This window comes from Anomalospiza imberbis, chromosome 7 (assembly GCF_031753505.1).
Source record: "Anomalospiza imberbis isolate Cuckoo-Finch-1a 21T00152 chromosome 7, ASM3175350v1, whole genome shotgun sequence".
Taxonomy (NCBI): domain Eukaryota; kingdom Metazoa; phylum Chordata; class Aves; order Passeriformes; family Viduidae; genus Anomalospiza; species Anomalospiza imberbis.
In genome coordinates, this window is record NC_089687.1 from 1746781 (window position 1) to 1770508 (window position 23728).

General features: G+C 45.6%; 1 protein-coding gene across 1 annotated transcript; it reads left to right on the top strand.

Annotated features, from left to right (window-relative positions):
* Window positions 1-328: 328 nt before the first annotated feature.
* Window positions 329-3059, top strand: RBM43 (RNA binding motif protein 43). Its single transcript, XM_068195114.1, has 2 exons — window positions 329-828; window positions 1445-3059. The coding sequence occupies exons 1-2, from the start codon at window positions 508-510 to the stop codon at window positions 2162-2164; spliced, it is 1041 nt and encodes a 346-aa protein (XP_068051215.1). The 5' UTR covers window positions 329-507; the 3' UTR covers window positions 2165-3059.
* Window positions 3060-23728: the final 20669 nt, after the last annotated feature.

The window sequence follows — 23728 nt, forward strand, 5'->3', positions numbered from 1 at the left end:
GTCGAAGTGCGGGCTCGCTCGCCGTGCAAGGCGTTACGTGTGTTCTGCCGGAACAAATTTATGCCAGGAACGGTGAATTCTTTTTGTAGTGGGGCTCTGGGGGATAAATCTCTGCCAGTTCCCGTGCCAAGGAGCCGGGCTGGTGTCTCCCAGAGCAATTGGGATGGAATGTTGGGCGAGAGGATGGAGTGGGCTGCACTGGGAGGGTGCAGGAAGGGTTCCAGCAGGCTGGAGGTGACGGGCTCATTGCTCCACTGGTGCCTCAGGGTTTGGCTTTTCTATTTTCCACGTTCTGTGCTGCTTCAGTGTGCAGCTCTGAGCTTCACATTCAGTGTTGCTGAGCTCTCTGCACAGAGCAGGGAGACAAAACAATTCCTTCTCCAGCTGGGCACCAAGGACAAATGATCCCAATCCCAGCCCAGGAGCACAAACACCGTGGGCTGGAGAGAGAAAAACAAGCAGGATGGGACTCGATCACCTAAAGCTGGAACTGGACAATGAACTGCAATGTGCCAATGGAGCAGAGCTGATCCCAGGGAGAGCCCCCGGGAGCGCTCGTGCATTTTGGGACCATTTGGGTTCATCTTGGGTGCAGCCCTGGCTGGGCTCTGGTGCTGCCCAGGGTGGATCCATGGAGGAGATCCTTTTCATGGATCCCTGCTTTATTCTGTGACTCTGCCCAGCCTCTGCTCTAGGGCAGCCTGCTCAACAAGTGAATCTTGTTTGTTTTCAGCTGTGGAGCGTGTTCTGAAGAAGGATCAGCATCTCCTGCAGGACAAGAGGCTGGCCAGGCCCTACCCCCTGACAGTGACCCGCTACTGCCACAGCGTGAGCTCCCCCCTAATGTCATTAGCACTGCTTTAATTGAGGGGATGGGACCCAGTCGGGCTAAAACCCATTTGTTGCTCAGATAAACATCAGTCTCAGAGGCTGTGGGGTTTAAGAGAGCACGCAGTCGGCCATAAGAAATGGTCACAGGTTCTTTGTTACAAGGCAATACAGAACTTTCTAACCCAGTGGACAGTTGCCACAAAGCTTATTTTGCTTTTCTAACCTACCACCTTTGCTCACTTCTGCTGCAATGAATCTGCTTTTATCCATGGGCTGCTTTACACGTACACACAGATGCTTCTCTTACAACTTCTAAACTCTTAGGTGACTCTGTACAATTTCATTTCTACATTACAAACCCTTCACCATCTTACCAATACAGTGTCTCACTTAAGGCATACTCTTACTTACAGCTATAGAAACAGAAGTTGATGATTTTTTGCTTAGTCCGTGTATTGTATTTTTACATCAGTCCAAGCTTCTCCCGAGGCTGCAGATCAAACCCTCCTGTGTCTGTGGAAGTTTCTGTCTTTCCATTTCCCGCACCTAATTCATCTAATTTTGCTTAATGCCTCATTAGCCACTCCTTAACTTCTCCCATTCACAATTCCAGGCCTTCCTCTGGGTCACGTGCACCCTGAGCCTGGCTGTTTTCAGAGATCACTTGGTTTTAGAAGATCTGGTGGCGGAGATGAAGAAGCAGAGCCCGGCGTTGAGCTTTGGGCCTTTGCAGCGTGACGGGCAGATTGCTGTGCGAGGCTCCTTCCCAGCACTCCGAGCGCTGAGAGAATTCCTCTTGCTGAAGGCAAAATCCCTCTCAGAGGAGCCCAGAAGAGAGGGAAAATCCCACCAGAGACCGAGGAGGAAGCTGCAGGAGCACAGAGGTGCCGCGGAGACGAGGAGTTCCGTTCAGGAAACACAGAGGGAAAAACAAGTGCTGGTTCTGGACACGGATATCTATCACTACATGAGGTGCTTTCTTCCCAGAGCATTCCAGGGAAATGACGTTGTCATTTCTGGTGTCACTGACGGTGACATCACCACCGTGTGCATTGAGAGTGCTGGCAGCAAGGCTGGTGCTTTGCAGGGATTAAGGGCCAAGAAAATGATTGAAAATTACTCCGTGGAGCTCCAGAAGGTGTTAAGGAAGGAAAGGATCTGCCTCAAGGAGCCCAGCAGAGCTGAGAAGCAGAGATACAAACAGCTCTGCGAAAGGCTGAAACCCCGGTACCCCAAAGTGCTGATCATCCCCTGTGACACCCACATGGACCTTGTGGGACCTTCTGCAGATGTTTTTGGGTTCACAGAGGAGGTGAAGAGGCACTCCAGGTAGGAGTGAGGGTTCCTGGAGTTTGGATTTCTCACCCAGACTGTGCCTGTGGCCCCGTGGCGCTGCAGACCTCCCTGTGTGGCACTGGGATGTCACTTTGTCCCACTCACAGGCTGGCAACTCTGCACGGGAAGGTGACCAAGCCTGGCTCCCCCCCAAATACCAAATTAAGGTCAGAACAAAAAAAATCAATGTTCTCTGCATCTTTCATGAGCTTGGGGACCTCTTCTGCCCAGAAGCAGCCACATTTCCTTTCGGTACCTCAGTGCATTCTCATCCCAGCTTGCTGTCAAGGAGTACATGATGAGAAAAGAGATTTTATTTTATTTTTTTTTTTTAAGCTGGGTGTGCCAACCATGTAGGAAACCCTGCAGGGAAGTTCTGTGTGAGGTTCTGTGAGCAGCCAGGAATGGGGTCCTTTCCTGGGCCTTTATCTGCAGAGGGACCCTTGAGAAGAGAGCTGGGACACTTGGCAGAGCAAAATGCACCTGAAATGGACAGGCTTGGGAAAGCCTTGGAACCTCTTCCCTGCACGAAACAGGCAAGTTTGTTTTCATAGGAGCAATAATGGGGTTTTTTTCCAGCTGTAAAGGCTTCTGCAGCATCTCTTGACAGCTTATTTACACATGAAAGTGTGTCCAGAGATTTGATGGGAAAATTTGGGGGCGTTCAGACTTTGGAATCAGATTCTGTTTATGCAAATCTGTTTCTGTATCCATTACAAAGGCACAAACGGGGTTGTTTTTTTTTTTTTTTTAACCAGTTTAGAAAATAGCTTTTATTTTGTGATATCTGTGTGTTTAGAATAATTTGTCAAAACATCCAGAGCAACTTTTCTGCCTGATGCGCAGGGAAAGTTTTAGGGGTTTATGCCATTAAAGAAAAGAGTTCTCCAAAACGTTGTGTCTGTGTTTTTTTAACCTAATCCCAGATTTTTGGTTGGAAGCCCAAGAAATGCTCGAGGCATTTTCTTGTCATGACTGATTCTCCATTGCAGTGGTGCCAGTGAGAGGTGTTAAACAATATTTTAAAAATGAGTGTCAAGGCAGCAAGTTGATGAGCTTAAGTGCTTTGCTCAATTGGGAGAGGGATATTTAAAGCTACTTAATAGGGAGCAATATAATAATAATAATAATAATAATAATAATAATAATAATAATAATAATAATAATAAACAACATTAATAATAAAAATAATAATAACAATATTTAATTTCATCCTTTCCAAGTTCCACCATGCTCTGCAGGTTCTCCAAGGGCCTCAGGGATGGGAAACTCGGGAAAACTCCCCCTGGAGCTCTTTGGGGTCATCCTCACAGAACCCAAGCAGAGATGGGAAGTTTTTCAACCTTGTCAAAGAGAAAATCCTCTATGAAGGATAATCCTTTAATGAAATGAGTGCTGTTTTCCAGTGTCCACATTGAGCTTCTCATCTTTTTTTCTGAAAAGCTTTTTTTTTTTTTTTTTTTAATTTTTTTTTTCCTGATTCAGAGCTTTGGCATTTCCTATTTGCTCAGCAGGCAGAGCAGTGGCACTGGTGTCTGTGTGAGCCCTGGCTGGCTGCTGCTGGCCGGGGGTGGATTTTGAGTCACTTTTGGCATCAGCACAGCTGGCAGCAGCACTTCAGGTGTCCTTCAGGTCTGGTTTTCTGCCAAACAACTCCTCCTTACCCAGGGATCTGCAGTCATGACCTCAAAGCCTTGGAATCACAGCTGAATAAAATGTTCTTTTCGAACCCTGGCTCAGCTGGAGCAGCTCCTCTTCACATCCCCTTTGCCCCCACGTCCTTGGCACCCCTTCAGCATTATCCCATTGTTCCCGGGGCTCTCCATCTGCCGCTCTCATTCCCAGGATGTCGCTTCTGGAGACAAAAAGAGCCTTTTTGCCTGGGCTGTTTTGTTTCTGGAGTGCTTTGGAAAGATGCATCTGGGGGTGGTGGCTGGGGAAAGAGGAGCAGAGGAGCTGCTGTGCTCCAGGGCTGCTTTTCCAGCTTGGATTTGGCTGGGAATGCCCCACCTTTGGCATTGGGGTGGATCCAGGGCCGGCGGTTTCTGAAACAACCAGAACAACATCACCAGTGAAACACACGTTCCTTCCCTCACCGTGCACATTCCATGGAAAACAATGGATATTTAGTAAAACCCCCCAAATTTGGCCATGACCATGAATATTCCAACAAATCCAACCAAACAAACCCGCGTTAGGGCTGCTCAGGGATTTGCCAGCTCTCCTTCTCACAGTTATTTTTATGGCAAGCAAGGCTCTGCTGTCTCTATGAAATTCCACTTGAAAAATATTTGTGTGTGTTGGATAATATCTGGGGAAGCAGCTGTTATTCCTGGATCTGTTGGTTGACTCAGGACTCTCAGGTTTGCACATTAATTTGAATAAAAAACTTGCTCAGGAGACCTCAACAAAATATTTGTGCCCCCACTCGCTGCCCTCCCCCAGAAGGGGAGAAATAAGAGATGTAAAAATACAAAGCCTAATTTTGATTTGAGGCACAACTCCTCCTGGAAAATAAATTTAAAAAATAACTTAAGAAGGCAGAAATAGCAGCAGAATGTGAGCTCAGTTCCTGGCAGCACCTGGCTACAGTCAGTGGGGAAAACACCTTAAAAACACCTTGAAAATACCTTAAACCCACGAGGATTTGAGGGACATCCCTCAGCAGGAAAATATCAGCCGGTTTGGAGGCCAAAGCAACCTGCTGGTTGTCCTGGGGGGCTCGGGGAGGTGGTGCAGCAGGAATGATTGAGCAGAATCCTTCAGCATCCCTGACACAAAGGGCTGCTCCTGCAGGGAGGGAGGACAAAGCCTCCCCCGTTCCCCATTGTACCTGTGCATCTCATTATGCAGCTGGAAGGATGGACGCCGTTCCTGCGGGAAGGAGGGTTTTCCATGAGGGGAAAAAAAGCCCTTGCTGCAGATTTCTTGTCCCCCAAGCTGCCCCTGCCACCTTTGAGCTGCTCTCAAAACTTTGTGCGTTTGCTCCAAGCGCACAAACTGCAAAAGAGCTGTCACATCTCCTGAAAAATTGCCATCCCCAGAGGAATATTCTGAAGGAATATTCTGCTTTTGAGAGCCGTGTGTTTTATTTAAAAACAACCCCCGGAACGTTGTGTAAGAAAAATAAACAGAGTTAATAACAGCTATCTCGTTATCTGAAGCAACTTTCACACCCACGCCTTTGTCAGGCCACGCTGGAGACTGGGAAGCATCCAACCCAGGTGAAAATGGGAATATTTACCAGCTGAGGGTGGTTGGTGAGTCCCTGCAGCCATCCAGGGGTGGATCCCACCAGGAGAGAGGAGATGGATTTAGCAGGGATCTCCCTTGGCTCCAGGAACAAACCCTCCTTCCTGTTCTGGTGCACATCTTGTGCCAGAGAAAAGCAGCTGTGACCCTGCCCAGGGGGGCTGGAAAGGCTTGGAAAGGCTTGGAAAGGCTTTCTGCATTGCTCAACCCTTCCGAGGTGGCTTCTCCCTCACATCCAGGGAGGTCGGTGTTCCAGGATCCATGGCTTAATTCCAAAGAACTCCTTGGGGCTCCTTCCCTTCGCTTGCTGCAGTTAGCAGTGAAAAGACCTTTTCCACCCCTCTCTTTTAAATTAGGAGCACTGAGAAGTCCCATGTGGGTACTTTACCACCTTCACCTAAATTAGAGGATGGGAGTCTTCCTTGACTTCTGCAGCAGCTGCCTGAAGGTAACCAGGCACCCTGGCCAAGGGGATGAAAAATAATCATTAATTTTAATTATGATTTAAAGCAAACCAGAAAAAAAAAATCGAGTAAGACTGCACAAGTCAGGACTGACAGCACCTGGTCTGCTTGTACTTTTTCCTTAGTTGTAGGAGTTGTAGAACATCTGCTGGAAAGCAAATCCCTTTTTCTACTTTCCTAACACAGCTTTCCTTTGTCTCCTGACACCCATTAATGACCTTTGAAGAAAGCTCCTGAAAGGAACTCAGTTCAGGAAAAACACCACCTCTGCAGGCAGCAGCACCAGTGCTGGGCTGTTGCATTAAATGCGGTTTCCAGGTGGATTTTCCCTGTCCTTTCTGCTCCTGCCTTTGTCATGGGAGCAGTGGGGATCAGCAGCTGTGGGAAATGAATTTGTAGAGAATTTGTAGAGACTTCTCTCACGGTGTTGCAAAAGCTGATAGGCCAAGAAACACTTATAATGTATTGTAATTAGGAAATAGTTGACTTCTGATTGTGATGGCGTGAATTATAACATCTGTATCGTCTCACCCTTCACATGGGACTGAAAATGGAATAAAAGCTTTTAAAACACCTCTCAGTTACCCCATCTCTAAATCAGAAAAGGGCCTACTCCAACAAGCACCTGCCGCCCAGAATACCAAAGGGGAAAAAACACTGGGATAAAATACTGGAAAAACAAAGTTGTGTTGTGTTTGTGCAGCTGGAATAGTTTCCTACTCCTGAAGCCCCTGGAGAAGGAATGCCGGGGTGGGATGGCGCAGGAAAGGCGGGATTTCTCCGCGCTGGGATTTTCTCAGCTCACCCCGATGGAGCAGGCTGCGTGTGCCGGAGCTGCTCGTCCCATTCCCCAGAGACCTTTTGGGGTCACTCTGGGCTCTCAGCCGCCGCTGGATCCCTCCTGGGACACGGGGACACGAGCAGGTGCCACCAGCCGGAGCTTGTCCCGTCCTCCTCCTCCTGCCGTGAGCTCGGCAACACAAGAGGGAGCCAGACGCTTTGGAGCCGGAATTCCAAGGTCTGCGCCGGGCTCCTGCCCTGCTGCGGGAGGAGGAGAGCCGGGAGCGGCTCCTGCTCCTTCCTGGGGCTGCTGGAAGCCGAGCTCAGCTCGCCTTTCCCTGGAGGAGATGTTGGGATCGGGTCCTGGCTCAGCTCGCCTTTCCCTGGAGGAGATGTTGGGATTGGGTCCTGGCTCAGCTCCCCTTTCCCTGGAGGAGATGTTGGGATTGGGTCCTGGCTCAGCTTCCCTTTCCCTGGAGGAGATGTTGGGATCGGGTCCTGGCTCAGCTCACCTTCCCCTGGAGATGTTGGGATCGGGTCCTGCTCCATCCCAATCTTAACTCCCCTTTCCCTGGAGGAGATGTTGGGATCGGGTCCTGGCTCAGCTCACCTTCCCCTGGAGATGTTGGGATCGGGTCCTGCTCCATCCCAATCTTAACTCCCCTTTCCCTGGAGGAGATGTTGGGATCGGGTCCTGGCTCAGCTTCCCTTTCCCTGGAGGAGATGTTGGGATCGGGTCCTGGCTCAGCTCACCTTCCCCTGGAGATGTTGGGATCGGGTCCTGGCTCAGCTCACCTTCCCCTGGAGATGTTGGGATCGGGTCCTGGCTCAGCTCACCTTCCCCTGGAGATGTTGGGATCGGGTCCTGGCTCAGCTCACCTTCCCCTGGAGATGTTGGGATCGGGTCCTGCTCCATCCCGATCTCAGCTCCCCTTTCCCTGGAGGAGATGTTGGGATCGGGTCCTGGCTCAGCTCACCTTCCCCTGGAGATGTTGGGATCGGGTCCTGCTCCATCCCGATCTCAGCTCGCCTTCCCCTGGAGGAGATGTTGGGATTGGGTCCTGGCTCAGCTTCCCTTTCTGTGGAGGAGATGTTGGGATTGGGTCCTGGCTCAGCTCACCTTCCCCTGGAGATGTTGGGATCGGGTCCTGCTCCATCCCGATCTCAGCTCCCCTTTCCCTGGAGGAGATGTTGGGATTGGGTCCTGCTCCCTCCTAGAGCTATGGGAAGCCAGCTCAGCTCACCTTCCTCTGGAGATGTTGGGATCAGGTCCTGCTCCATCCCTGAGCTGCTGAAAGGTGAGCTCAGCCCACCTTTCCCTGGAGGAGATGCCAGGATCAGATCCTGCTGCATCCTGAGCGCAACTCGCCTTTCCCTGGAGGAGATGCCGGGATCAGATCCGGCTCCATCCCGACCTCACCTCCCCTTTCCCTGGATGTTGGGACCAGGTCCTGCTCCATCCCGAGCTCACCTCGCCTTTCCCTGGAGATTTTGGGACCGGGTCCTGCTCCATCTCTGAGCTGCTGGAAGCCAAGCTCAGCTCACCTTTCCCTGGAGGAGATGCCGGGATCAGATCCTGCTTCATCCCGACCTCACCTCACCTTTCCCTGGAGGAGGTGTTGGGATCGGGTCCTGCTCCACCCCTGATCTCAGCTCCCCTTTCCCTGGAGGAAATGCTGGGATCAGATCCAGCTCCATCCCGATCTCAGCTTGCCTTTCCCTGAAGGAGATGTTGGGATCAGATCCGGCTCCATCCCGATCTCAGCTCGCCTTTCCCTGAAGGAAATGCCGGGATCAGATCCGGCTCCATCCCGATCTCAGCTCGCCTTTCCCTGAAGGAAATGCCGGGATCAGATCCGGCTCCATCCCAATCTCAGCTCGTCTTTCCCTGGAGGAGATGTTGGGATCAGATCCGGCTCCATCCCGATCTCAGCTCGCCTTTCCCTGGAGAAGATGTTGGGAGCGGCTCCTTCCCACCTTTCCTTGCCCAGGATGCTCTCCCAGCAGCTCCTCTCAAGGTCCTGTAAAACCGGGATTTCACGCGGCGCTCGTGGGTGTCGGAGAGGAGCAGAAGGCTGTGATTAATCCCTCGTTAAACACGCTGTAATTAAACCGTGCTGTAATGAATGCTGTGTTAAATAAACCCCATTATCCCAGCCCCGGAGCCAGGTGAGCTCGGTGAGGCTGCTCACAGGTGAGCTGGGACCACGCCGAGTTCCCAGCTGGGAGAACACGGAATGAGAGCATCTTTAAGGTCCTTTCCCCCCAAACCACTCTCCTCTCTGCGTGGGATGTCCCCTTTATCTCCCACTGCTCTGATCCCGGCTTACCTGGGCTCCTGGTCGCTCCTAATCCCCTCCCGATCTCTCCAAATACACGGATTTTGGAGGAGAGACCCCTCCAGCTCCCGGGCACCGCTGCACTGAGGAATTTAACCCTTCCCTTCCCCTCCAGGCTGCAGTCAGTGGCACCAAAACTGTCACTTTAGACACCCTGGAATAAAAATTTAAAAACCTTCACTTCCACTTTGACGTGGATTGTGACAAATTTTTCCTGGTGTAGCAACAAAAGCTGCTTCTCTCCTTCATGGTACAGAGAATTGTGCTCTGGCCTGCACTGGGAGCTTGCTGTGCTTAAAACCATCATCTTCACCATCATCTGGGTGCTTTTATTTTTCAGCAAAAAGCTCTTGTGTGGATACAAGCAGTCCTGAACAAGTGGAAATTTTAATTCCCACACTAAACCCTCCCCGAGAGGCTTTTCCCCCTCTGTTGGATGAACATCTCCCCCAGGAGTGAAGGGTTTGGCATTTCTCTCAGCAACACTTCACATCTCCCAAACCTTCTGAATAACACTGAGACCCCAGCATCTGCTGTGCCGGCCCAGAAGAGAGCAGGAAGGGTTTTCCAGGCTTTTCCAGGTTAATTCCTGGCACTGCCAGGTCTGGAATGAGATTTCCATAGGGGGAAAACAGCCTGGAGGGAATGCTGGGGTGTACAGAAATCCCTGCAGGGGAGGGGGCTCATTTGGATGCAAAAAAAGCCAGGAAGAGGGAGCAGAGTTTTACTCAGATATGGCTTAACCTGAGCTCCCAAACCCACACAAAACCACGGCTGGAAATGCTGGGTTTGTGGCAGCTGCAGGATTTCCCCCACTGGAGGACTTCCCCAACACATGGAGCTGTTGGAGAGCGAACCAGCTGCAAAGGAGAGGAAGCTGAAGACACAAAGATGAGGAAAACCCACGAAATAATCTCATTTAAACCCTCCTGAAGCCAGACCAGAGTAACTGCGTTTATTCAGTTGCTGGCTCTGCTGTTGGCAGCGCTGTCCCCAAAGCGTCACCCACGTCCCCCCATCCCCACCCCCAGGCTGCTCTGCACCCCTGTGTGCAGTGTCAGCAGCCTCGAAGCTATTTGAAGTCTTGCCAGTTTGGGGCTTGTTAAATTTCAAGCTGTTTTTTAAAAATTATTATTATTTGTTAGATTTTTTTTTTTTGGTGTTAAATTCTCGGTTTTTTAATGTGAGTAACCTTGAAGAGCTCCCAGACTTGCAGCGCTGCCGTGGGAATCACAGATTGAATACCTAATCAAATGAGAGGTCCTCAAGGATTATATTTGGCTGAAAATCAGAAGGAATTTGGGTGGGGAGGGACCTTAAAGCCCATTTTTTCCAAGCCTTGCCACCTCCCACTATCCCAGGGTGCTCCAAGCCCCGTCCAGCCTGGCCCTGTCTTACCTTGGCAGAATCTCTTTTGTGATTTTCCTGAAATAATTGTGGTTTTGGTAAGGATAGGCAGCTCTCCTGAAGGATCATTTATCCCCCTTTGGAACAGGTGATTTGCTGTCTTTAACTCAGCTTTTTTGGGAATGCTGAGGAAGGCTAGCAGTGCCTCTCCTGCCCGTGCCAAGCTGCCCCACATTCCGTGCACAGCATTTCCTGGGATCTAGGACTGAGAAAGTTGCTTAAAAAAAAAAAAATCTATATATTTCCCCTGGATTTGGAGAGGACACAAACCCCTGGCACACCCAGGGGATCCCTGGGACTGCTGCCCCAGGATGTCTGGCTGTGGCTGAGGCTGAGATTCCCAAATGTTCAGGTGCCCTGGGACTGTCCCAGCCCTTCCAGCCCCCCTGCCCAGGGGTTTGTGCTGCCTGCTGGGAATCTCACCCAGCTGCATCCAGGTGAGAGCCTCATCCAGCTGAAGACGAGTGAACTGAGCTCAGCCCCTCCATGCTAAAAGTCTTAAATTTCTCACCCGAGCGACATACCATACCACTCTTTTGTCGGGGTCGGGTTGGCAAGACCCCAGCAGTGTGGAAGTCCTTTTTCCCTAGCCCGGCAGCCAAAGAAGACGTCTGGAAGGCGTGAAGCTGAGTTTTCAAGGTTGTTTATTTCTTCTTATCTAAAATATTTTCTCTCTGACCCGCCGAGGTCCAGCTAGTACAGAAGCCATGGCAGTCTGCCCTGAGCCCCGGGCGTCTCCCACATTATATACCCAAAATTACGTGTACCATGTTCACAGTTCCCATACCAATACCTAAAATCTCTGTTGGACAGTGCGTCCCCATCCCAGACCAACAGAAAAGTGTCACCATCACACCGAGACATGGAGGACAAGAAGAAGGAAGAAAAGGCTAGGGCACGCCCAGATTCCTTCATATTGTACCCCTGAATTACATTCTAGAAAACCCCAAAATTCTACTTTTTCACCCTGTGTCAATTCCCTTATTTCACTACTCAAGCCCTTGTGGCTCGTAATTCCTCACACAGAGTTGGCAGCTTTTCCAATGGGCTGGAATCAAAGCCACAGGTTTTTTTGACTTTATGCCAAGGTCCCTGAGCCCCCTGCCAGGGTCTGGAGACATCCAGAGCAGCCAGAGGGATGTCCTGGACTCCGACACTCTTTATAACTTATTTCCCACTTTTGTGGTCTCCAGTTTATTTTGAGGCTTTCTCCATGAATGAGGGTCAAATTCAGGGCTTCCCTGGGGGTCAGACAGAGAAATATTCCCCTTGCCCTGGGTTTCCACAGCACCTGAATTTGTGCTCTGTGTGGACAGGAAATAAATCTAGGGATGAAAAATAAATCTAGAATGGCAAATGAGGAGGGAATTCCTGATCCCACCCCAGTGCTGAGGAGCGGGGGTTTCACCCATCCCTTTTTTGGGATGTCCGGGGTTGGGTGGATGCTCAGGAGATCCTCAGGGATGGATCAAACACAGGGAGAACTGGAAAACTGACTGGAAAAAGCAGCTTCCCTCAGGACTGTGCCAGCTCAGGCTGTGCTGAGTTGTTCAGGCTGGAAAAGACCTTTAAGGTCATTAAATCCAGCCATGAACTGGACACTCCTGAAATGCCACATCTGCATCCCTGGGGAATCCCTCCCATGGGATACAACCACAAGGAGGTCTCAAAAAAAAAATCAAATTTTAATATTTTATCTCAATTAATTTGTATATTTCTAAATTTAATATTTTACCTCAATTAATTTCTATATTTCTATATTTCTATATTTCTATATTTCTATATTTCTATATTTCTATATTTCTATATTTCATTATATTTTCTGTATATATTATATGCATTTAAATTAATATATTTCTATATTTAATATACTTATGTGGTGTATGTTATGGACATTGTTTTAAATTCATATATTTCTAATTTTTAATATACAAATAAATTATTTAATATATTTATGTGGTGCATATTATATACATTATTTTATTTAAATATATTTTATATATTTATATAGAATGTGTTGTTTCTATATTTATGTGCTACATGAAGATTTAATTCTATTATTATGGAACTTTAAATAAATTGTTTATATTCATTTCTCTTAATATGGGCAGCACTTTAAGGCTGAGCTCCACCCCACTCACCCCTCCCAGGAACCCCGTGCTCCGTAAACTCAGATTTTCCATAGGCTGAAAAGGCAGGATTGCCCTGGACAAGGCTCAGCCACAGCTGCATAAATCCCTCCTGTTTTCTGGGAAAGCCCGGCAGGGCAAACTTGCTTTTTTGTGTGTTAAAAATGAGATTTTTCAGGATTTCAATGTCTGCACCCTGGCAGAGGCTGAGTGACAGGCACCACATCAGCACCAATTATTGCCAGTTATTATCCTCAATCCTGAGCCATTCCTGGGGCCTGAAATCATTCCCACAAAAGTGTTTGGGGCACCTCAGCCTTGGGAAGTTTTCCAGAGATGATCTTGGGTTTGGGCTCCTGGAATATCAGGATTTGGTTTTCCAGGGATTTTCTGCTGGGAAGTTTGGGTTCCACCTGAATTTTATCCTATTCCTGTGGAGTTATTTCCCACATAGACATGGAATTTAGGCTCCTGGAATAATGGGATTTAGTTTTCCAGGAATGCCAGGGATTTGCTGCTGGGAAGTTTGGGTTTCACCTGAACTTTATCCTATTTCTCTGAGTTATTTCCCATATTAACATGGAATTTGGGCTTCTGGAAGAACAGGATTTGGTTTTCCAGGGGTTTGCTGCTGAGAAATTTGGGTTCTACCTGAATTTTATCCTATTTCTCTGGAGTTATTTCCCATGATAGTCCAGCACATTAACATGGAGTTTGAGGCAATGCCTCAATTGTTTGGAAAAGTGATCATTACGTAAAATGAGAGTAAACGTTCTGTGCTTTCAGAACTGCCAAAGTATTGGAATTTCTTTGTTATTTTATGGATGGAAAAATGGAGGCAAAGAGGGCAAACGCTTGCCCGGGGCTGCACATTCAATGGGAGAACAAAAATTGACAATGGCACAGTGAGGTCAGGCCAGGGGAATGTGAACACTTTGTCATCCTCAGGAATTTGGGAAGTGCAGGACACCAGACCCCACATGTTTTTTTTTTTTTTGTCCCTAAAGTCTCAGCTCTCTGCCCTGGGGACGCATCCAAAACCCACCAAAAATTCAGTATATTCCCAGCCTTTCAGCTGGAGAGAGAAAAACCCTGGAAACTAAACCAGGGGAAAACTGTGGCAATGTCCACAGTGGGAAGCTCATGTGGAATTCCAGCCTTGGTGAGGTTGGAAAATCCCCCTGAGATCCAGTCCAGCCATTCCCAGCCTTGTCCCCAAGTGCCACATCCACAGGGCTTTATCCTGTATGATTGGATTTTTAGAGCACAACCCCTTTGGTTTTTTTATTTAATTATTGGATTTTTAGATCACAACCACTTTGGGTTTTTTATCTTACTATAGGATTTTTAGATCACAACCACTTTGGTTTTTTCCTTTATTTTATGATTTGATTTTTAGAGCACAACCCCTTTGGTTTTTCCCTTTATTTTATGATTTGATTTTTAGATCACAACCACTTTGTTTTTTTTTTTTTTTTCTTTCTTTTATTGATTTTTGGATCACAACTCCTTTGGTTTTATTCTTTATTATTGGATTTTTTGATCACAACCCCTTTGGTTTTTTCCTATATTTTATGATTTGATTTTTGGATCACACCCTTTTTGGTTTTGTTCTTTATGATTTGATTTTTCGATCACAACCCCTTTGGTTTTTATTCTTTATTTGATAATTTGATTTTTAGATCTCAACCGCTTGGTTTTTATTCTTTATTTTATTTTTTGATTTTTAGTTCACAACCCCTTTGTTTTTACTCTTTATTATTTGATTTTTAGATCCCAAAACCTTTGTTTCTATTGTTTATGATTTAATTTTTGGATTACAACCACTTTGGTTTTTATTCTTTATTTTATTGATTTTTGGATCACACCCCCTTTGGTTTTATTCTTTATGATTTGATTTTTATATCACAACCCCTTTGGTTTTATTCTTTATGATTTGATTTTTATATCACAACCCCTTTGGTTTTATTCTTTATGATTTGATTTTTATATCACAACCCCTTTGGTTTTATTCTTTATGATTAGATTTTTATATCACAACCCCTTTGGTTTTATTCTTTATGATTTGATTTTTATATCACAACCCCTTTGGTTTTATTCTTTATGATTAGATTTTTATATCACAACCCCTTTGGTTTTATTCTTTATGATTTGATTTTTAGATCACAACCACTTTGGGTTTTTTTCTTTTTTTAATTGATTTTTGGATCACAACCCCTTTGGGTTTTATTCTTTATTTTATTAGTTGATTTTTAGACCACCACCTCCAGGTGTCCAGACGCCTCAGGTGCTCCCATCTTTTTTGGGATGGTGACTCGAGGAGCTCTTTGGAGCTCTCCTGGTTTTCCATGAACACCTGGATGATCCCCTGGTGGGCTTTAATGGCTTTGGGGAGCTGCCAAATCTCCAGATGAGCACCAGAGGAAAAGGGAAACGAATTCCTAAAAAACCACTCTTGAAAGGAACCTCCCAGAACGATAAACACGAAGTGGTTGTGACCTAAAAATCAAATAATCTAATAAAGAATAATGAAACTAAGAGGTTGTGGTCTAAAAATCCAATAATCCAATAAAGAATAAAACCCAAGGGTTTGTGACCCAGGGCAGCCTTTGGTGCCTCTGGGACGTGGGAGCGGCCGTGGCTCAGGTCACCATTTTAAACGGCTGGAATTCCCAAATTAAATGCCTGGAATTCCCAAATTAAAATGCCTGGGATTCCCAAAGTAAAACGCCTGGAATTGCCAAATAATTAAAATGCCTGGAATTCCCAAAGAAAACACCTGGAATTCCCAAATTCCCCTTTAAAATGCCTGGAAATCCCAAATTAAAATGCCTGGAATTCCCAAAGTAAAACGCCTGAAATTCCCAAATTCCCCTTTAAAATGCCTGGAATTCCCAAATTAACTCCATGAAATTCCCAAATTAAAAGGCCTGGAATTCCCAAATTAAAAGGCCTGGAATTCCCAAATAAGCCCCTGGAAATCCCAAATTAAAAGGCCTAGAATTGCCAAATAATTAAAATGCCTGGAATTCCCAAGTTCCCATTTAAAATGCCTGGAATTTGCAAATTGAAACACATGGAATTCCCAAATGAACCCCCTGGAATTCCCAAATTAAAAGGCCTGGAATTCCCAAATTAAAACACCTGGAAATCCCAATTTCCCCTTCAAAACGCCTGGAATTCCCAAATGAACCCCCTGGAATTCCCAAACTCCCCTTTAAAACGCCTGGAATTTGCAAATTGAAACACGTGGAATTCCCAAATAATTAAAACGCCTGCAATTCCCAAATGAAGCCCCTGGAGTTCCCAAGTTCCCGGGAAGAAGGCGCAGCGTGGCTGCCAGAGCATCCTGCCGGGCCGGAAACCATGGCAGCAACTCTTGGAAGCATTTCTGGCCTGGTTAATTCGGCCTAAACTCTTCCCAGGCGGGGTTTATTCCCCTCCAGCTAGTTTTATATTTCCATTTTCTGTGGATTCCTACAGGCTGGGCTGAGATCTCTGTCCCTGCTGCAGTTCCGAGGCACTCCTGGACATTTCGCACTGAAATTCCCGGCGCAGGAAAGAGCTTGGCTTGCACGGGTGATGCCCAACACCTTCCTTAACCTTTAAGACGAGATTAACAAAGCTCAGACTAAGACGGGGCTGCCAGCAGAGGAGCTGAGGCTCGGTTTTTCTGGGAGCCTCCCCCTCCCATCACTGGCGTCCGTTGCCCTGATTTTTAAAAGTGTTAAGTTTTCTTCTATAGTTCTTTTCAAAGTTTTAAAGTTCTTTTAAAAGTTTTCTATGCCTTCTGATAAAGTTTACATATTTGTACCGGAGTTCTCACGCACTGTTCATGTAAATAATAATTGTTTTGCATTCTTCTTTGCGGGAGGAGAGAATTGATGGCCTGTTCGTTTGACCAGTGTGGTTGGAGACGTGGCGATTCCATCCTCCAATCCACTGCCACTTTTTGGAATTCTAGATGTCGCGAGCTCAGAAATAAAATTGTCTCTTTTTCTCTCTTGGACTCACCAAGCTTCTGTGTGCTGATTTCGTGTCCAATAGCGACAGGAGCCAGGTAATTGTTGTTATTAAAGGAAGAGCAGGAAGCTCAGCCGAGGAGGGAGATGCTTTTTGACTCGTGCAGACACTTTTTTTTGCAAGATTACCCCCAAGAACAAGAGATCCCATTGAGTTCCCGGGGTAATGACTGCAGCAGCCCCAGTTCTCCCATTTCCCAGCACATTTAGCTGCCTGCTCTCCGGATTGCTGGGAAGACTCGTCAGGTACCCGGCTGGATGTCAGGCATAAAAGCTTAATAAGTGACATACTTTACATTTTTTCGGTGCAATCGAGTCTAAAAGCTTCCACTCAGTTCAAATTACCAGAGGTAATTTCAACACAGCTGTCAAGGCTTGGTGGGGGTTTTTTTTGGTTTTTTTTTTGTTGTTTTTTTGTGGTTTTTTTTTTTTTTTTTTTGTTTTGTTTTGTTTTGTTTTTTCCCCCTCCTAGAAATGGGAGTTTTTCTTAACGTGCTTTTACGTTTCAGGGTAATTTCTTTGTGTGCAGGTATTGCAGGGAGAGGTGAAGCCTCACTTTCTGCTGGTGTTTTTTTTTTTGGTGCTTCTGTCACATCATCCCCGCTGCTGGAAATGATGCCCCGAGTTCAGGCTGGGGTGGGTGGTTTAACTCTGATCTCCAGGTCTGAATTTGTGGGGTCGGAGGGAGGAAGGCTGAAACAAAAAAAAAAAAAAAAAAAAAAAAAAAAAAAAAAAAAAAAAAAAAAAAAAAAAGAAAAAAATTCAACTCTAATTTTTTTTTTTTTTTCTCCTGCACAGCGAGGAGCTGAAATCCCTGGGATGGTCCTGGATGGGTGAATGTAGCACTCCCAAATCTGCATTTTGAGGGAAAATGGGCTGGAGTCCCTCCCACCTGCTCAGGTGGAGGAAGGGTCCAACCCCTCCGCACCTAAAGAGGAAAAACCCAGATTTCAGTGCTTGCAGCTCCTGCTGCTTCTTCAGGCACGGAAAAGTCCTGGGTGGCTTTGGGGTGACAGAAAAGCGACATTTCCATGCGAACAGGTGGGGCTTGAGCCATTCAGCCCTGACAAAACCAGTGCTTAACCCCGAGTTTAAGCTCAAATACTTACCTAGACCTGACCTTATCAGCGCTGACTTTTAAATATTCCATTTTCTTTTCGGGACGCTGATGTTCCTGGAAAATCCCCTTGTTGCACTTGCAGGGTCCTGCTGAACCCCAAATTCCATTTCTGACACCATCAAAGACGCTTCACCATCCCAAAATATTTGTCCCACCCTTGCAAAGGAGCGATGGGAGAAGTTTATTTCTATTTTTTTTTTTTTTTTGAGTCGTTTTAGCTCTGGGGAAGCCGTGTTTGGATTGCCTTGTCCCAGAGATTTTGGGGTGCTGGAGCATCTCTGGGGACAGGGACAGCTCTGGACCCCAATTTTCTCAAATTTCCCAGGAACTCAGCAATCTCTTCAATCACATCTGTCCCCACCTTTTTCCCCCTTTTCCCCTTCTTTTGTGCCATTTTCCCCCATTTCTCCCCTTTTTCCCTCCTTTTTGTGGCATCTTTTTTTCCATTTCTCCCCTTTTTCCTTCCTTTTTTGTGCCATTTTTTCCCATTTCTCCCCTTTTCCCCTCCTTTTTTTGTGCCGTCTTTTTTCCCATTTCTCCCCTTCTCCCTCCCTTTTTTATGCCGTCTTTTTTTCCATTTCTCCTCTTCTCCCCCTCCTTTCCCCTGCTTCTTTCCCCTTCCTTTTCCACCTTCTTTTCCATTTTGCCCCTTTTTTCCCCCTCTCTGCTTTTCCCTGCCCTGTTCCTTCCCCTCCCAACCAGAACTACCAGGGATGTGAATTCCCAGGAATGGGAATTGTCCTTTCCAGGAGAGCACTCTGAAAACAGCTACCCTCAATTAATCACCTTTTAATTTTTAACCCCCCATGTCTCAACTCAGGGCTTGCTCCTCTGCTCAGATCCCACCCAAAATTCCCAAATTTCTGCCTGACCTGAGATCCTCCCTTCTCCAAAGCTCCTCCAGGTGCTGAATCCCATTGGAAATTATATTTTTCCTCTTCCTTCCCCACTGCCACGTTGTGGTTTTGCAGCTCAGCACAACCCAGGAGCACCTCAGGGACGTTTTTGCTGCCTGGATAAAATCATGAAATCACTTTTTATTCCAGCATTCCAAGCCCAGAACCTGCTCTGAGGACAGAGGGAGTAATTCTCCCTAAATAATTGTAAACTTGAGCAGAATGTGCTTTAAAAGCAGGAGGGAGAAGGGAAGAAGCAGAATTCCTTCCAGGAAAGGTCCTGCCCCAACTCCTCATTCCCTTCATGAGGCCTCTGAACAAAAAGGTCCAAGCAGAAAGCTCTTCAAAACGCAGAGTTTATGGGAAATTAGGCAAGAAAGGAAAAACCCAGGGTGAGCTGACCTAGAGGTTGGTGAAGGAGGGAAAAGAGAAAAAAAAATCACAGCAAACAGCATTTTCCTCGTGGTTTGGGCCAAGGAAATTCAGGTTTTCCTCAATTTCTGCATCTGAGGGCCCCGATGTGCTTCCAAGGTCCTCACACGGTTCACAAACTGCTTTTTTTTTTGTTGTTTTCTGGCCAAAAGAGGCTTCCCCAGGAAAGCAGAACTCCTTTTGGGAAGGGATTGGTGGATCCAGCAATTCAAGGCACAGGAATAGTGTGGAAGCCTCTGCTGGGGCTTCCCTCAGCAGCTCCCATCACCAGTCCCCTCTGCAGGATCTTACTAAAAAAAGAAGGCATCAAATAATTCTCCGTAAAATGATGATAGAAACAACTTTTGGGGTATTTAAAAGGATTTTTTTCCTGTTTAGATGAATCTGATCCTTCACGCTGTGCTGGGCACACATCAGCCAGCACCAGCCCAGAATTTCACCCCCTGTTTTAATGATTTTTATGCTTGATTTTGTTCATTTTATTTTTTTTAAATTTAAATATATTTAATATATTTAAAATGTTGATAAAAACAAGCACTGAAATGGGAAAAAGAAGGAAGGGAAAGCATGGGAAGGAAATTATTCCCCATATTGAGCTGAGTGATGGAGCTGAAGTGGAAGAGTGTGAGAAATGAATTTGCAGAGAACTTTTAAAGTTTGATAGAATGTGTATATAACATGTATTTGTATGTAAATTTTGAGATAAGAAATGTTGATTCAGAAATATTATAGAATAGGATAGATATTGTTAAGAGAGAAATTAAATTAGAAAGTTTTAAAGAGTAATTTTATAAATAAGGTTAATACTTTAGAAAAACAGAATTATGAAAGATATAGTAAGATTTATAAAGAGTAATTTTAAATAATTAATTTTAAAGTATTTGTAATATACTGTGATTAAAATGAGTAAGAAATACTTATAATGTATTATAATTTAAAATAGTTAACTTCTAATTATAATAGCACAAATTATAATATCTATATTGTCTCACCCTTCACATAAGACTAAAAATAGAATAAAATTTTTTAAAACACCTCTCAGTTACCCCATCTCTAAGTCAGAAAAAAACAATCCAACAGAAGAGCTGCTTGGAAAGATGCAACCTGGGAGGGAGAAGCTCCCACAGAGAAAAGGCACTCCAGGGAATTTAGATCTGATTCCAGCAGAAATCCCCTGAACAGAGCACCGGAACACGGCACCCGTGCCTCTGGGACAGCAGGATATTGCTCTTTATTCACATTTTATAACCCATCTCAAATCGCCCAAGCTGTGTCTCCCAGCAGGAAACCCAAATTTCTTTATGTCTTGGTTTGAAAAAACAGGTTAAGGAAGGCAGGAGCCTTCTTTGAAATGGAAAATGTCAATTTCTTCCTTCTGAATTATTATAATTTTAAAATTGCTCTCAGGCAAAGATATGGGAATGGGAATAACAGTTCTTTACTAGGAAAACTAAAAATACAAATGCAACAGTACAAAAAATGAAAACAAACCCCTGGCAGAGTGAGAGCAGGCCCTGGCAGCCTGTGGGTCAGGGTGGTGGCAGCAGTCCCATCCCATGGTGGCTCAGCCCTCCTGCGGTGCCAGCTGTGCTTCTGCTGGAGCAGGGATCCTGCACAAGGCTGGAGTTTTCCTCTGAAGCTCCAGGGCTGCTGGAGATGGGCCTGGGCTTCCTCTGGGAATGCAGCGGAGAAGAAAGCTGCTCCTCTGGGAATGCAGTGAGGAAGAAAGCTGCTCCTCTGGGAATGCAGTGGGGAAGAAAGCTGCTCCTCAGGGAATGCAGTGAGGAAGAAAGCTGCTCCTCTGGAAATGCAGTGGGGAAGAAAGCTGCTCCTCTGGGAATGCAGTGGAAAAGAAAGCTGCTCCTCTGGGAATGCAGTGGAGAAGAAAGCTGCTCCTCTGGGAATGCAGTGGAGAAGAAAGCTGCTCCTCTGGGAATGCAGTGGGGAAGAAAGCTGCTCCTCTGGAAATGCAGTGAGGAAGAAAGCTGCTCCTCTGGGAATGCAGTGGAGAAGAAAGCTGCTCCTCTGGGAATGCAGTGGAGAAGAAAGCTGCTCCTCTGGGAATGCAGTGGGGAAGAAAGCTGCTCCTCTGGGAATGCAGTGGGGAAGAAAGCTGCTCCTCTGGGAATGCAGTGGGGAAGAAAGCTGCTCCTCTGGGAATGCAGTGGGGCAGAAAGCTGCTCCTCTGGGAATGCAGTGGGGAAGAAAGCTGCTCCTCTGGGAATGCAGTGGGGCAGAAAGCTGCTCCTCTGGGAATGCAGTGGGGAAGAAAGCTGCTCCTCTGGGAATGCAGTGGGGAAGAAAGCTGCTCCTCTGGGAATGCAGTGGGGAAGAAAGCTGCTCCTCTGGGAATGCAGTGGGGAAGAAAGCTGCTCCTCTGGGAATGCAGTGAAGGCTGTTCTGTTGCTCCAATTCTCAGATTGTATCCAGGTAGGAATGCTTGGCTCCTCCCCTGGGCGGAGCATCTCCCCATGGGATGATGGAATTTTCTCAGCCATGCAGGGACACTCACTGGCCAGGGACAGAAGATAATTAATAATTAATGGCCATGAACAGAAGAGATCTCCTGGAGGGAGGATGGGCTGTGGGAGAGACAAAGAAAAAACTGCCCCATGAGCAGCAGAGAACTGCCCCAGCTCTGACAGGTGGGGATAGAACACACACCCAGCTAAACCTGAGACAAAAGGCACTCCAGGGAATTCAGATCTGATTCCAGCAGAAATCCCCGGAACTGAGCACCAGAACACAGAACCCGTGCCTCTGGGACAGCAGGATATTGCTCATTATTCACATTTTATAACCCATCTCAAATTGCCCAAGCTGTGTCTCCCAGCAGGAAACCCAAATTTCTTTCATTTGAGCACTTTGCAGGGAGTACTCACTTTGAGAGCCCTCACTGTTTTTTTGTTTTTAGGTTTATTTAGATAGAATTGTTTGTCTTTTAGGTTAGCTTTAGGTTGGGGAGTGTTATAGTGACTCCTACTAAAAATTTCCTTTTATTTTTGTTTTTTGTCGTGATAGAACGTTTTTTTTTTTCTATATTGTGATGGGTTTTTGTATAATGAAGGGATGAATGATTGTTGTTTTGCTTTTTGGTTTTGTAACAATGAATGAGTTTTTATTCTGTATTTATAACATGATTTTTTAACCCTTGTGAGGGATTTTAAAGGTGTAATTAAGTTCTACTTTTTGTGTTAAAAGACATGGGAAATGATTGTGATATTTGTGCTAGTGTTTAACATGTTTAGCATTATGTGTTAAGTTGTGGTTGATTATGGTTGGTTTGTTTTATTTAGAAAACATTAGTTTCTATGTCTTCACTTTTATGTGATGTTTGTTGATTTTCTATTGGAAGGAAAAAGGGAAAATGGGAATTCTGGTTGTTTTTCCCTGTTTTTTCCCCCAGCAAATGGAGTTCAGGAGCGTTGTCCCATGCACACACCTCCTTAGTGATGACAAACTGATTATTAAGATTATTTCTCTTTCTAAAAATAGAACCCCAGGCATCCATCCTGTCAGGTGGATAATGCTGGGATTTGCACAACTTGACACAAAAATGACAGAGCTGAGGATTCAAAACTTGCCAGTTTTGTTCTGCTCACTGCTTTAAATGATTTTTTCCCCTTCACATTTTAAAAATCTCTTTTTCCTGCAGTGAAGAAAATCCTACAACTGGTTGCTCACCAGTGGTGAAACTAAAAAAGTCTCCACAGCACAACTGTACTCCTATTTTTCTATTTTTTTGGGGAGAGCAATTGTTTTTTGTTAAAGAGAAGTTCCCAAACACCTGTTTCAGCTAAAAATTAAAAACCGAAGGGCATGAATAGAAACTTCCAATAAGTATATTTATATTTACATTTACATTTACATTTACATTTATTTATATTTATATTTATGTTTATATTTATGTTTATGTTTATGTTTATGTTTATGTTTATGTTTTATTATTTTTATATTTGTATATATTTGTATATATTTTATATATTTTATATTTATGCTTATGATCAAAAGAGTGGCTAAGACATGATATGAGTGGAATTTATGGAGACAAAAGGTCTTGAAAGAGTGAAAAATTTCTGTATCCAGGCTCTGTTGGGTTAGAGAATAAAATAAAAGTTATTCAAAGGATCCAGGGAAAGGCAGCTTTTGGAAATTTGCAGAAATTTAGGATATGTAGGAAGTGAACTTGAAAAAAAAATAGCATTTTCTGTAAAGTTTTGTTGGCCCTGAAATGAGAAATTAAGAAATTTGGAGGATTCGAAGCATAGTTTTGTGTAAAAATAAAAACGTTGAGAATTCCAGATTTAGCAAAGGGAAAATAGAACAGAAATGTGCTTGGAGAAATCCTGGGAGATGAAAAGGAAGGAATGGGAAAAGTGGAAGTGAGATCCATGGAGGGCCAGATGGAGGCTGGGATCACTGTAATGAGATTAACAGTGATTAAAGAATCGAGCAGAAATCTCGTTTATTGGGCCCTGACCTCTGAAGCGAGCTGGGGGAGGTTAAAGCAGGAGAAAATTCCCTTGGAGGATTTTTTGGGAGCAGTCCTGGATGAGGTGGAAGGAATTCCTCCTCTTCCAGAGGGGCAGCAGGAGCAGGGAGCAGCTCCAGATTCCTCTAAACAAACTAAAATTCACCCGAATTTCAAGCCCAACAGTTCACTGTGGTCCTGGTGGGGTGGACAGAGGGGAAATAAGTATGGAATTAATAAAATAATAAAT

Bases quoted from the DNA above. Each gene is read 5' to 3' on its own strand.
- RBM43 (XM_068195114.1), top strand. From the start codon at position 508: ATGTGCCAATGGAGCAGAGCTGATCCCAGGGAGAGCCCCCGGGAGCGC. The intron at 829-1,444 runs GTGAGCTCCCCC...TCACAATTCCAG, and splicing joins TGACCCGCTACTGCCACAGC to GCCTTCCTCTGGGTCACGTG.